Raw genomic sequence first — 13917 nt, 5'->3', positions numbered from 1 at the left:
GATTTCCTTCATGATATTTTAAATAGCAATTTATGATTTGAGGTAGACATTCTTGTTATCACTACAACCATTCTTTTTTGTTGTTGTTTCCTGAGAGAAGGTTATGGCATCGCACTCTTTGATCTATCTTGCAATTAAATTGGCCATGAAAGATAATGTGATTCATCTAACTTTTATATGAAAAGTGAAAGGAAATATATTGCTCATTTCAAAAATTCAAATCAGGCCAGGCACAGTGGTTCACGCCTATAATCCCAACACTTTGGAAGGCCGAGGCAGGCGGATCATGAGGTCAGGAGTTTGAGACCAGCCTGGCCAACATGGTGAAACCCCGTCTCTACTAAGAATACAAAAATTAGCCGGGCATGGTGGCGGGCACCTGTAGTCCCAGCTACTCGGGAGGCTGAGGCAGGAGAATCACTTGAACCTGGGAGGCAGAGGCTGCAGTAAGCTGAGATCGCACCACTGCACTCCAGCCTGGGCAACAGAGAAAGACTCCATCTCAAAAAAAAAAAAAAAAAAAAAAGAAAGAAAATTAAATTCAGTAACTTTAAAAAACAAATTTTTGTTACAAATTAAAGAAAATAATTGACTCCCCTATTTATTTTGACTCAAAACTGGACAACCACTGGCATTTGACTGCAATAATGATTTAAAAATTAATAAGCTGATTCCTGCTCAGAAAATGCTTCTTCTAATGCAGTTCTAGCTACAGTGTGGAATATCTGTCTCCTTTAGGTACACCTTGGATGATCTGGACTCTAAAAATACAAGTTACACCCAAGATTCCATTATCCTGTGGTTACTCACTTGGACCACAGACATGTAGGACCTGTCTGAAAGAAATATAAGAATCAAGTGGAACTCAACCAGTGAATCATCCCTATAATGTAGTGAAACTTTAGAGAGAAGAGCCTGGAGGATGTATTGGTTGTTAGGAAAATGTAGGCTACCAGTAGAAAATGACATCCTCTATTAATAAGATCTGAGGTGCAACATACATAATTGTTCTAATTTTTAAGATTGATGGGGAGCATGAAGCATTTTTTTAATGCGTTGACAGGCCCCAATAAATGCATAAACTGCATAGGACTCATGTGGTCTGAATGTATTTTAGGGCTTTCTGGGAATTGTCTTGACAGAGAACCTGAGCTGGACAAAGCAGCCTTGATCTGAGTGAGCTAACTGACACAATGAAGCTGTCAGGCATCTTTCTGCTCCTCTCTCTGGCTCTTTTCTGCTTTTTAACAGGTAAGTTTTTTCTTAAAATTAAGATCCCATATTTATACTGACCTGGATATGATGAGTAGTTGTTTATCATATTTTAAATCCTAATGATTTTGATGTAAAAGACCAATTCTGAGAGATTATCATAATGATGATAATGATTGTGATGATGACAATGATTATGGTAATAATTATACAAATTACTGTGATTTGTTGAGCATATACTATATTCTAGGCATGTACCAAGGGATTTTATGCATTGTCTCTGAGACTCACAATAAGGTATTTCTATCTCTGTTTTTCATATAAGAAACTGTGGAACAGAAAAATTAAGAAAATCAGCAAAAGACTTGCAACTAGCAGTTAGAATCTGGAATTTGAATCTGATTCTCTTGCCATCACATTTAATGTTTGTTCCATAAAACTAGATTGGAGGATGGATAATTGCATTAAATATTGGTTCTGCTTTCCAGAATAAAGGACTATTTTCCTCCCCTTAGTTTTTATTACAAAGAAATTCAAATAATTAAATTAAGACAATGGGGAAATTGGAAACTCAATGAGAAAAATCTTTGAAAATATGTAATTGAAACTTAGAATGCAGAAACGTATGTCTCTGGTGAGCTAAATAATCTTCAAGAAGGAGAATATCTTTGGACACTTTAGTGAGGTTCAAAGCACAATCATACTTCAAGATTATGTTTTTTATGACAGAACCATTGGAATGAGCAGGTCCATCATAAGCTATTTCTTTCCTTCCTTATTATTCTACTCTTTCACGTTGTAGGGTACAAAGCAAATGCTAGTTTTTAGACCCAAGACCAGTTTCATCTCTTCTATTAATGGCCTGTGTCACTTAAAGAAACATCATAATTTTCTGAGATATTTTCTCGTTTGTAAAATAATAGAAATAAAACTAAGCCCTGGGACCCTCCATATCTTATGTATCATTTTCTGTGACAGTAGCAGATGAATTTTACTACTATGCAAGATTTTAAATGGCTGTACAAGTAAAAAAAATTCAATGAGATTTAGCTGATAGAGAAGCCAATCTGTAGCTGGTCATAATTACATGAACAAATACACTTAGAAATAGAAAAAAAATGGGTAAAGGATTCCTGTGATATTATGGAGTAAGCTTGACTACTAAAGCCAAATAACCTTAATGTGTAGTTCAATCAGTTGCTGAGATGGCAGAAAAGTATAGATCCGACTATGTAAAGTTTAGCTGCAAAGATAGTCTCAGAAATCAATTGTTATTCCCTTTTTTTCTCTTGACAAAGGTTAATTGATCTTTAACAGGATCTGGTTGACTAATACAATTTACCAAAGCATGGATGCTTCACAGACATACTAGATAGTATTTGGGAGGGCATAATGCCTAGGGGCCTTAATGTTGAAACAGAGTAAAGTGAATTTTAGCCCTGGCACTTTCATTTTACAGCTTTGTGAACTTTCTGATGTTTATTTCACTCACATATAAAATAAACATATAAAGGACTATCTCTGTACGGAGAATTAAATGAGAAAAAGGCATGTACAATGCTTAACATAGTGGATGGGGTATAGTGCATGTTTAACAAATGTTTATTAACATTATTGCCATAATAAAGTTTAATAAAAAGAGTACTAAATTGGACTCTATCATTGTGAATATTAATCCTGTTTTTGCCTTGCCAATTCCTACCTATGAGACATTAGGCAAATCTCTCCTCTTTTGATGACAGATTTGTACAGTGGAGACTTACTGAAAATTATAATAATAAATTGTCCCTGGCTATAAAAACCACTTAGAGTCTTTAAAAAATATAGACTGTCAAGGAACTCTCTGGTTTTATATAATAGAATTTTTAAGTGATTGCCCTAAGAATTTGTCATTTTAATAATCACCCATATTGCTAGTTATAAATCAGTAAGCCTGGTAATCTGTGCTGAAAAAATGAACAGTAACCTTCTTTCAAATTAAAAAACAACAACTTGTTTTCTCCTTATCTTTATTATTAGAGACTGTGCTTTAAGGAATTTCCAGTTGTTATCCCATAAGTGTTGGCCATCATTGGAGATGGATTGAGCTAATCCACACTCTCATTGCGGTGCCCTTGGGCTTACCTGTCAGAGGGATTGGGACAGGAGTCCCATAGAAATGGCCATAGATCAAAACTCAGCAGCCCATTCCAAGACTGGATTGAGGGATTTTATTTTTAAGTATTTTAAACCACTGAACTAATTAGTCACAAACTAAAATTACACATACAATATTAAGAGAAAGGAAAGGGAGAGAAACAAGACTATATATATGGGATCTTTTCCCTTTTTAGGAATTTAGAGCGATGTAAAAGGAGAAATAAGTCACAGGAATGAATGAGTTGTTCCTTACCAGTTTACATTTGGGCCAAGTTTTAAAAGTTGAGCAATTTCAAACTCAAAGAACAAACTACAAGCTTAATCTCTTTCCCAGCTGCCTGTGGCAAAGGCTTTTGGGAGGAACTGCATGAAATGAACCTTGAAATGTCAAAGGTAGAGGATACTTTCCAATTCAACTTCTCCAAAGTGAGACCAGCAATGATAAGATAATTTCCATAGTAAATTAGTGACTGGGCTAGGACTGTAACATGAATTTCCAGATCCTTAATCCATTTTTTTTTCTACCCCACCCTAACCTCCAACAATTGTTACCTCCTCATGGTTCATGTCTTTATATGACCTTCTTAAGAAGTGAGCAGATAAAAGAAAGAAAAAGAAGAAGAAGAAAAAAAAAGAAAACAAAAACAAACAAAAAAAGCATACCATGACTTTTTAAGATAGCCAAGTAACAGGAGTAGATATTAGGAATTTCCTAATGTTGAAAATTTCACTTTTTGTACATCAATGAATTACAGTGTTTGAATTTTGTGCTTTTCTTTCAGGTGTCTTCAGTCAGGGAGGACAGGTCAGTGCCTATTTTTATCTCTTCTTTCTGCCTGGGTGGTGCTTGGCTTGATCTTCACTGGCCAAAAAGAAATTTGTCTATGGTTAACAGAGCAAAAACAATGAGCAGGCAAACCTTATGCAGACATCAGCAGAAATTATTATTCCTTAACTAAATTCTTGTCAGTTTAAAAGAACCTAACTATACCTTCTCATAATTTTTTAGGGAAGAATAAATATAAATAAAAATAGGATGTATCTGGGATAAAATTCGTGCTCTATCATTGATTTCTCTGAGCTGCAAGTTCCACAACTATAGAAAAGGGATAATATTATTCGCTTCATAGAAGTGCAATTATATTTAAATTATGTAAACAATGTGAAAGTATTTGGCAAGCCGTTAAAGGCTATATATGTATTAGTTACTGATTAAAAATTAACATCCTCTGAAGAAGTTAGGATATAGGTTATTTCTTTTACAGAAATAAGAACTGCAAGTAGACAGGAAACTAGTTTACTGCTCTGTAATGAGGATACACAGAATGATTCACTCAAATTTTAATAAAATTTGGTTTAAAAACTGGAATGAGCACAAGTTATCTTCATCGTTGGATTTCTTCCCCCAAATTAGTTCACCAATGTCTTTCTATCTTTTTCATTTTAACTGTCAAAGGACAACACAAGTACTATTTGTTCTGCCAATCCTGTTCCTTTATCCATATTAAGCATTTCTACTTGGTCTTGGCACTAGTTCTTGTTTAGCCTTGGTGTGCCTTGTTATACCTTTGACATGAAAATTTCTAGACACTACTGCTAACTAATTGGAGTTGGAAAAGCCATTGGAAATATTTTCCAACCCTGATATACCCACTGCATTATATAAGACTGTTCTTTTTTAAATTTTAGCATCTCAGAAATTAGGATGCATCTTACAAATGATGATGCATTTGTGTGTGTGTGTGTGTGTACATGCATGTGCACTTAGGTGTATGCCTAACACATGCACACATGTGTGTTGGCATTGTCATATGAAACTGTATACCTTAAAGTTGTATTATTATGTTTAAATAAGAATGATAGTATTGTCTATACTAAACGTGAAAACAAACACACAAGGAAAGGACATAACATCCAGCCAACACATTTCATATCTCATTAGTTAGTAAAATATAGTGAAACCATTACTCATAGAATTAAGAAATACGGAATTTAATCCTAGTTTTCTCATTAACACACACGTTACTTCCCTTCTTTGAACCTTGATTTCTCAGATTTTTTTTCTTACAAACAGAGGTTTTATTGCATTTGGTCCACAGACATATTTTACATTATCTCATGGAGCAGGGCCCCTTGGTGGGGGTCCCTGTGTAGTACTTGGCAGGGTGTGTGGCTGGGAGAGATGGAGCAGTATAGCTGGTCAGGCCCAAAAGGAGAGAAGGAAGGCTGGGGGCTCCTTAAAACCTACTGAAGGGTCGGGGACGGCGCCTCATGCCTGTAATCCCAGCATTTGGGCAGGCTGAGGTGGGTAGATCACCTGAGGCCAGGAGTTAGAGACCAGCCTGGCTAACATGGTGAAACCCTATCTCTACTAAAAATATAAAAATTAGCCAGGCATGGTGGAGCACCTGCAGTCCCAGCTACTTGTGAGGCTGAGGCAGGAGAATCCCCTGAGCCCAGGAGGTGGAGGTGCAGTGAGCCAAGATTGTGCCACTGCAGAGTGTTTTCTAAAGTTCATTTACATTTTACTACTTACTGATTTTATGCTTTAGATGGGCCAAAGTCTTATAGTTTGCTTGCTTCATGATCACCTGGATTGCTTGCTAAATATACAGATCCCCAGGCATCATGCAAGACATTGAATAATAATCAGAAAGGTAGTTTGAGTTTGAGTCTGCATTTTAAATAATTATCCAGATGATATTTATACATAAGAAAACTGAACATTTTTCCCTAGGTAAGAGGAGGCAAACTGCATTGGGAAGCATTATCTCTGGAGTCAGATAATACAGATGAGTGGAGTCCTCATTCATACTTACTTGCTGTGTGACTTGAAAAATGTAGTTTCCCTTCTCATTGCCTTTGTTTCCGTATCACTAAGATGAAGATTTGAATGCAATGATCTGTGAAGCCCCTTCCTGCCCTAACTGTCTGAATTGTTATCAACCAAGCCTGTCCTGCCAAGGCCGCTGTCTCTTCTCCACTCAAATATAAACGACAGGGAAGCTCCTATACTTTTAAATGGCACTGAGGCTGCCATTTCTCTTTTGCATGCCTGGAGGGAGGGTGGAAGTTTCAATGCCAGCAGAAGACATTGAAACTATCATTAGGAGCATGCTTGCTCAAGTCTGATCCAGCCAGGATAAAAGGAAGTAAGATTTCCTCCAACACTGAAGTCATTCTTCTCATGCCAAGAATTCTCTACATGATGAGACAACTGATGGGAAATTATAGTTAGCAGTCTGAATTATGGACTTCAAAAAATATCACATTAATTTGAAAAGATTATTCAAGCTAAACAAAATCATGTTGCCAGACTTTTGGAAATCATATTCCAGTAAAATTTTCCCTGTAAATGTAAATGACTAATATGCTGACAACTCTTTAATTTACCAAGGAGATAGATAATGGCACAATAATAACAATAAGAGTAAAATAAAACTACTATTTATCATCACTAGTGTTTCATTAAGTAATTTGTTATATAGCACCAAAATGTTTAAAAGACATGTTTTCAGAATAAAGATGGTCTTTTAACTGAATACATTTTGCTTTTTGAATCACTTACTGCATTGCCTTTAATATTTTTATATTTTCCTATCAGGCTCTGTATTTGGGCACCATATCCTTAAAGAGCTGTTTAGATGAATAGTTCGAATTGAAATGAACAGAACAAGCCTTTTAAAAGCAATGATTGGCAACCATTTTCTGTTACAATACTTTTTGAAATACTTAAGTTTATTTTTGCTTGTATTTTAAGATAAGAATTGGTGAATTTTCATACAATTGGTAAAACAATGCTCCATGACTCTAATGAGTTTGAAGTTTTTCATTTTTCCTAATTAGCTTAATTTTGCTTAAAATTAATATACTGACAAAATGTCTAAATACAATTTGGAAATGTTATCTAGTACCTATAACTTAATTACAAATTGAAAAACTAAAGCCTCAGAAACGAGGTCTAGCTGACTTACATCTACCAACAGCAGTAAAGCTGTGAAGTCAACACTTCAAGACTCCTGACTCCATATGGAGTGAGCTTTCCATGGCTGTGTACTGCTTTTAATCAGCAATAGAGGGCCATTGTGTAGTGAATGTGAAAGAGCTTTGAGCGGTACAATTTCTTAAGCAAATATAAGGTAGTGATCGCTATTCTCACTTAAGCAAATAATATGATAACTACATTAGTTTCAAATAAGATAACTTGTGTCCACATGCAGAAAGAATTTGAAATTAGGAGGAAAATGAGGAAAAGACCATGTTAAAATGTCTCACACATTGATTTTAGAGGCTGTCTAAAATTAAAGGAGGAAGTATTTGGGCAAAAGTAGCTATTTCTTTCACCCAGCCAAAATTAAGGAGATAAAAACTTATTTTATTGGTTCAGACAAGAAATATTGAGAACTGGTATAGGCAGTAAATTTGGAACTGGCAAAGAAAATGAGGTAAAGCCATGCAGAAGGTAACACAAGGGAAAATAAACGGCAATGTTTCCATCTGAGGGAGGGTTGGAGAATCTAAAAAAATGCTGCTATCATGAAAAATGGAAAAAACAGAAAAACAGAATACAAAACTAGTTTGGAAGGAAAGAGTTGTATTTTGCACATAAACGTCTTAAGTATGAATGAAATTATTGAGTAAAAGGTTATATATATACACATATATATACATATATATACACACATACATGTATGTATATATGTGTATATATATTTGACCATTGAGAGTTAGTTTGAGATATTTATAAAAAACCTATAAAAAATATTCTGGGATTTTTCAGTACCATATGGGAAAGTATATGTCATTAGGAAGAGAAAACCAAGTATATTAAACTATCTAGGAAATGACCATAATTAATACTCTGGAGGAAAAAAGAAAAGACAGCAAGAGAGAGAAGAAACAGAGAACAAGAGAACCAACATATAATGAAAGTGTGGAAAGAGTTTCAAAAAGGTAGGAGTGATCAAGAGTAGCACATGTCATAAGGAAATCATGAAAGTTTTAAAACAACCAATAGATGTATTCTGTATTTTTGAGAGCAGTTTCTGTAGAGTAGAAAGGGGAGGGAAATAAGAGTGAGGGGAAGCCAAGCTTGGTAGCAATTAAGAAAACAGATATGGTAAAGAATGGAAATTATTTAACCACATAGGTAGTGTTTGTCAGTAATATAAAGAAGAGATGCTATTCTATATCCCAAATCCATGTTTGTGTGGTTGCAAATTTTCATTGGTTTTACTTGTAAACCTAAAACGCTAGACTTGAGTATGAATAATCCTGAGTCTTTAGTTGACTTAATGACCATATAAACTCAAATTTCCAGAAGCATTCTGCACCTTCTCCAACCCCTGGGGCCCACAGAGAGTGGTCCTCTCCTGCCCAGCCACCATGTTAAAATGTCTCACAGAGTGAGTTTAGAGGGCTCTCTAAAATTAAAGGAGGAAGTATTCGGGTAAAAGTTGCTATTTCTCTCACCCAGCTGAAGTTAAAGACATAACAGCTTTATTTAAAACACATCACTGAAAGTGTTCACTGATAAATCTTGAACCATCAAAGCTAGAAGAATCCGAGATACCATTTAATCTCATGGTGTTGACCATTTTCTATGAGTTACAGAGATCTTTCAGAGCTACTGTAGTTAGCATAGACCTGTAATAAGGTTACTTTCTACACTCCTAACCCAGAACTATTTCAAATATTCTATATTAACTCTCTACAACTTTCATATGACCACATTTGTTCCTTATAAAAACCTTGGGAATCTGAAAATTAGGCATGACATGTGTTCTTTGTTGTCTCTTGGTTTAGAAAATTGAGGTGCAGGCATCGAGTCCTTTGTTCAAGATAACACAGACAGTCAATGGCAGAACAGGTTCTAAAACATGATTCTTAGCTTACTTCAGAGATCATTGAAGGCCACTAAAATTTAAGAGTATGATATTTATCTGTTCTATGGAAGTTTGTTCATATGCCACTTGATTGATTTGCTTTCATTTATTGAAATGCTTTGCTCTTCCTAGTCTTCTTCCACGGGGCAGAGGAAGAAAATACTTGGGTATGGGTTCAGTTGTGCTAGGCTCAACTGAGATAATCTATGTGAAAGTAGCTTGAATATTTTGAAGCAATTGATAAACACAAGGCAGTATTATTTTAGATAGAGATAAAGCAAGTTTCCTCTCTCCATATGTAAATGTCACTTCATTCCACAGAGATATATTTGGAGGGGTTCAGCTTAACCTATTGCTTATTGTCATTACTCTTGAAATAATGGCTCAAATGTCATTTACACACCAAATATGGATTTAATTGACATTGTGTTGAAAACAATCTTAAAACTCCAGACTACTTTTGAAAAACAGCTATAGTTGAAAGGATATGTTAGTGGCACAGGTGCTACCATTCCTACTGTGGAGCCCATAATAATAATTATTAATCAGTCATAACATATGTTCTGAACAATAGTGCAACCTTAGAATCATTTTAAACACAGCAACTTAGGCAGCCATTACTAAATGATTGTAGTAAGCACAAAAGTTCAAATTCCACAGACTCTGAAACAGGGTAAGGTAATAAAATGACATTAGATGCACCTATAATCTTAGTGACTTGGAAGGCTGAGGCAGGAAGATGTCTTGAGGGCCAAGAGTTTGAGACTACCCAGGGCAACATAGGAAGACTCTATCTCTAAAAAAAAATAAATATATATATATATAGTGTGTATATATATTTTATATAAAGTATATATTGTATATAAAGTATATATTGTATACCTTTATATATTATATATTTTATATATATAGCAACATAGCAAGACTATCTCTAAAGTATACATATTTAGTATATAAATATATATTTATAATATACGTAAGTAGATATATTTAGTATCTATATACTTTAGAAATACAGTATATATATACTTTAGAGATATACTTTATATATACATATCCTGTATATATATTAGTTTATGTGTATATAAGTGATATATTTAGTATCTATATACTTTAGAGATAGAGTATATATATACTTTAGAGATACACTTTATATATGCATATCCTATATATACATTAGTTTATGTGTATATACATAAACACATTAGAATTTTGTTTTCAAGAGCTTATGGATGGATATTGCATCCGCAGGGAAAAGTAACAAGCATCAGGTGATGTCTGGTGCCCCTTGTAAGGTTCATCCATGTTTTTTGTTTGTCTGTTTGTTTTTGTTTTTGTTTTTGTTTGACGGCGTCTCAGTCTGTCGCCCAGGCTGGAGTGCAGTGGCGCGATCTGGGCTCACTGCAAGCTCCGTCTCCCAGGTTCATGCCATTCTCCTGCCTCAGCCTCCCAAGATGCCCGCCACCACACCCGGCTAATTTTTTTTTTTGTATTTTTAGTAGAGACAGCATTTCACCGTGTCAACCAGGATGGTCTCCATCTCCTGACCTCGTGATCTGCCCGCCTCGGCCTCCCAAAGTGCTGGGATTACAGGCGTGAGCCACCGCACCTGGCCCATCCATGTTTTGATAGCAATACAGAAGGAGTGCTGTTAGAGCACATTAATATGATGTTTAAAAAGTCATTTAATGACCAAAAACCACTCTCAATTGGAACAGTTTAATGTGGGAGCAAAAAGTTTTACCCATATAGCATTTGATTACATCATTAATTTACTCCTGAATACAATCTGTATTCCTTGTAATGAGTTTCCTGTGACTCAAACAAAATGTCTCGAGTATATTTAATGTATTCTACTTAAGTAGGTAAGTAGAATACATTAGATAAGGAGAGCTATTTTATATTTCAGAATGCTTTATGTCACAACTATTTATATATAGTTTTTAAAGTTTGCTGTCTAAAGCTTCTGTTCTGAAGGATGGTCTCTTAGAATGCACTGATGTCAATGTCACTTTGCTTACTTTGGTAGGTTGACTGTGGTGAGTTCCAGGACCCCAAGGTCTACTGCACTCGGGAATCTAACCCACACTGTGGCTCTGATGGCCAGACATATGGCAATAAATGTGCCTTCTGCAAGGCCATGGTGTAAGTATTATATTCATCAAAGCTGACCCTTGCCAACACAAACTTCCAGAATAAGACTAAGACACTTTTTTGAGGTATTATAGAAAACACCCATACCTCCCCATAAAGACTGAAGAAACAAGCTTCAGGCAATTTGATTGAAAACAGATGGGTCAAAAGCAACAAAAGCATTACATACTAAATTATTTGAAAACATAATCTTAATCGCTTTGCTTTGTTATTATTAATTTTGATTGTCTTAGAGAAGTTTTCAAAAACATTCACACATCTTATACATTATAACTTATATTTAATAATATTGATATGTTTTAATGTTTTCATTTGTTTCTAATTAAAACCTGCTATATCAATACATAATGAACATATGTCTACACTTACATATAACACATCTGACTAATTAATACCAAACTTTCCTCAGGAGAAAGTCAGTGGTGTAATATGAGATTTGAATTAATAGATGCATATTACTGAGAGGGCTTGAATGTGTCACTTGCTCCAAAATGTCAAACGCCTGAATATCTGGTTCAACTTCTTACATCTTCTGTCAGAAAAGAACTATAGTCCCTTTGTCATTATTTCTCCTGTGACCTCTACCTTTTCAATGGTATACATACTTACTCTTGGAGAATGAACAATTGGTACCAAAAAGTCTAAGACTTATGAAAACTCTGAGATTTGTTTAAGATTCATACTTTCCACAGCTAGGCCAGACGTAACCTCAGAGTGCATTTAATTAACATTTTCTGAATCATATAAATAGAATTTACAGAATCAAATAATTAAATGGACGGTGCCATTGTTAAACCTGTTTCGAACCTCTGTGGTGAGTACTTACGATATTGCGCTGAGTATATATTTGTCTTTCTTTTTTGTAGGAAAAGTGGTGGAAAGATTAGCCTAAAGCATCCTGGAAAATGCTGAGTTAAAGCCAATGTTTCTTGGTGACTTGCCAGCTCTTGTGGCCTTCTTTTCTCACTTCTGCTTATACTTTTGCTAGTGGATTCTTTTAATTCATAAAGACATACCTACTCTGCCTGGGTCTGGAGGAGTTCAATGTATGTCTATTTCTCTTGATTCACTTGTCAATAAAGTACATTTTGCAAAAGCATTGACTGTGTTCTTACTTTGAGATCAAGAAAATATATACATACAACAGAGAATAATTGAACTGGGATAAACTTGGATCAAGAAACCTATTTTCCTGATCTAAGTTAACCATCCAGTCATTGTGAGATCTTAGGAAAATCCCTTCCTTTCTCTTATTCTTAGAATCTCCATGTTTATAATGAAGGATTTTGACAACATGACCATATGTTATGCTTACAGTTACTTAAAATATCTATCATTTATTAGATCACATAATATTCATTCTTCCCAATTTCATAAAAAGCATGTTATATAAAAGAAAAATATTTGTTCTCTACAGGTCAATTTTTTAGGCATCTGGAATGGAAAATTTAGACTATATAATTTCTAAAGACATATAGTATTTGGTTTTCTGCAGTAGCAGTATCATAAGGTATACCAGATATAATGCAACAAAATATACAATAAATGGTGACTGTTCAATAAAATCAGTCACTTGGCAAATAAAACAGCTGTAGTTAAAAGAAGACTGAAGGTTAAAGCACAGCTCTGTTGATAACAAGCTCAATCTCCACGTAGCTGCCTCAACCCTATGAAAATCCACAGTTTGATACATACATATCTTATTCTGAACATTCACATGGAAGTATTGAGAACTCTTTCTTTGAGTACTTTCATGTAGTAAAGCATGCTTTTATAAGTAACACCTTACTGGGGAAACTCAGACAGAATACATCTCTAGCTGCAATGTAATAAACATCACTCCAGCAACAAAGATTTACTGGGGCCTGCTCTGTGGTAGATTCTGTACTAGGTGCCTTGGATACAGTGTGGATGGTAGTGAGAAGGGCCAACGACCCTTCAATATTTAATGATGTTTAAATTCCAACAGGAAGAAATAGACTAAAACAATAAATATAATAATAAATGGCATAATAAGATAGAAGGTTATAAGGGCTATTAGAAAAAAAAGAAGAATATGTTAATATGGATAAAAAATACTTAGGGAAAGGTGGTAACCATGTGCAGTACTAAATCAGTTGGTTCCAGTAGTTTTTAGTGGCAGACTCAGAGATGAAGAAATTGGCCAAATACATATATTGGAGAAGAGCAAAAGGAGATGCTAAAAATAGCCATTAAGGTTGTGGAGCATGACTGTTTTGTTCAAGGTTTAGCAAGAAGGCATTGGTGACTGAAGAGGACTGACTAAAGACTAAATGGGCAAATAATAGAAGATGTAAAACAGGAATGAGCCTGATTCAGGGAAGACTTTGTAGTTATTGTTAATATTTTTTCTTTTACCTTGATATATGAAATGTGTTTTTAACAATGCATATTAAGATTATATTTCTGATTTTAAAATCTCAAATATATTTTATGCACATAGATGTTACCCCTAATTGTACATAATTAAAGAAGACTGACCTGGCCAGACTGAGAGATGTGTCCA

The 13917-nt window shown here is 34.8% G+C and overlaps 1 protein-coding gene across 2 annotated transcripts; it reads left to right on the top strand.

Moving 5' to 3' along the window:
* Nucleotides 1–872: 872 nt before the first annotated feature.
* Nucleotides 873–12489, top strand: SPINK6 (serine peptidase inhibitor, Kazal type 6). Of its 2 annotated transcripts, XM_012504644.2 has the most exons (5): nucleotides 891–990; nucleotides 1118–1251; nucleotides 4134–4156; nucleotides 11266–11381; nucleotides 12257–12486. In XM_012504644.2, the coding sequence occupies exons 2-5, from the start codon at nucleotides 1194–1196 to the stop codon at nucleotides 12300–12302; spliced, it is 243 nt and encodes an 80-aa protein (XP_012360098.1). In that variant the 5' UTR covers nucleotides 891–990; nucleotides 1118–1193; the 3' UTR covers nucleotides 12303–12486. The 2 variants fall into 2 exon arrangements, with proteins under 2 accessions (XP_003266655.1, XP_012360098.1); XM_003266607.2 differs by having other exon boundaries at nucleotides 873–1251; nucleotides 12257–12489.
* Nucleotides 12490–13917: the final 1428 nt, after the last annotated feature.

The sequence above is a fragment of the Nomascus leucogenys genome, chromosome 2 (assembly GCF_006542625.1).
Source record: "Nomascus leucogenys isolate Asia chromosome 2, Asia_NLE_v1, whole genome shotgun sequence".
Classification (NCBI taxonomy): domain Eukaryota; kingdom Metazoa; phylum Chordata; class Mammalia; order Primates; family Hylobatidae; genus Nomascus; species Nomascus leucogenys.
Note: the sequence above shows the minus strand (reverse complement) of the source record. Positions and strands in the feature narration are given on the sequence as shown.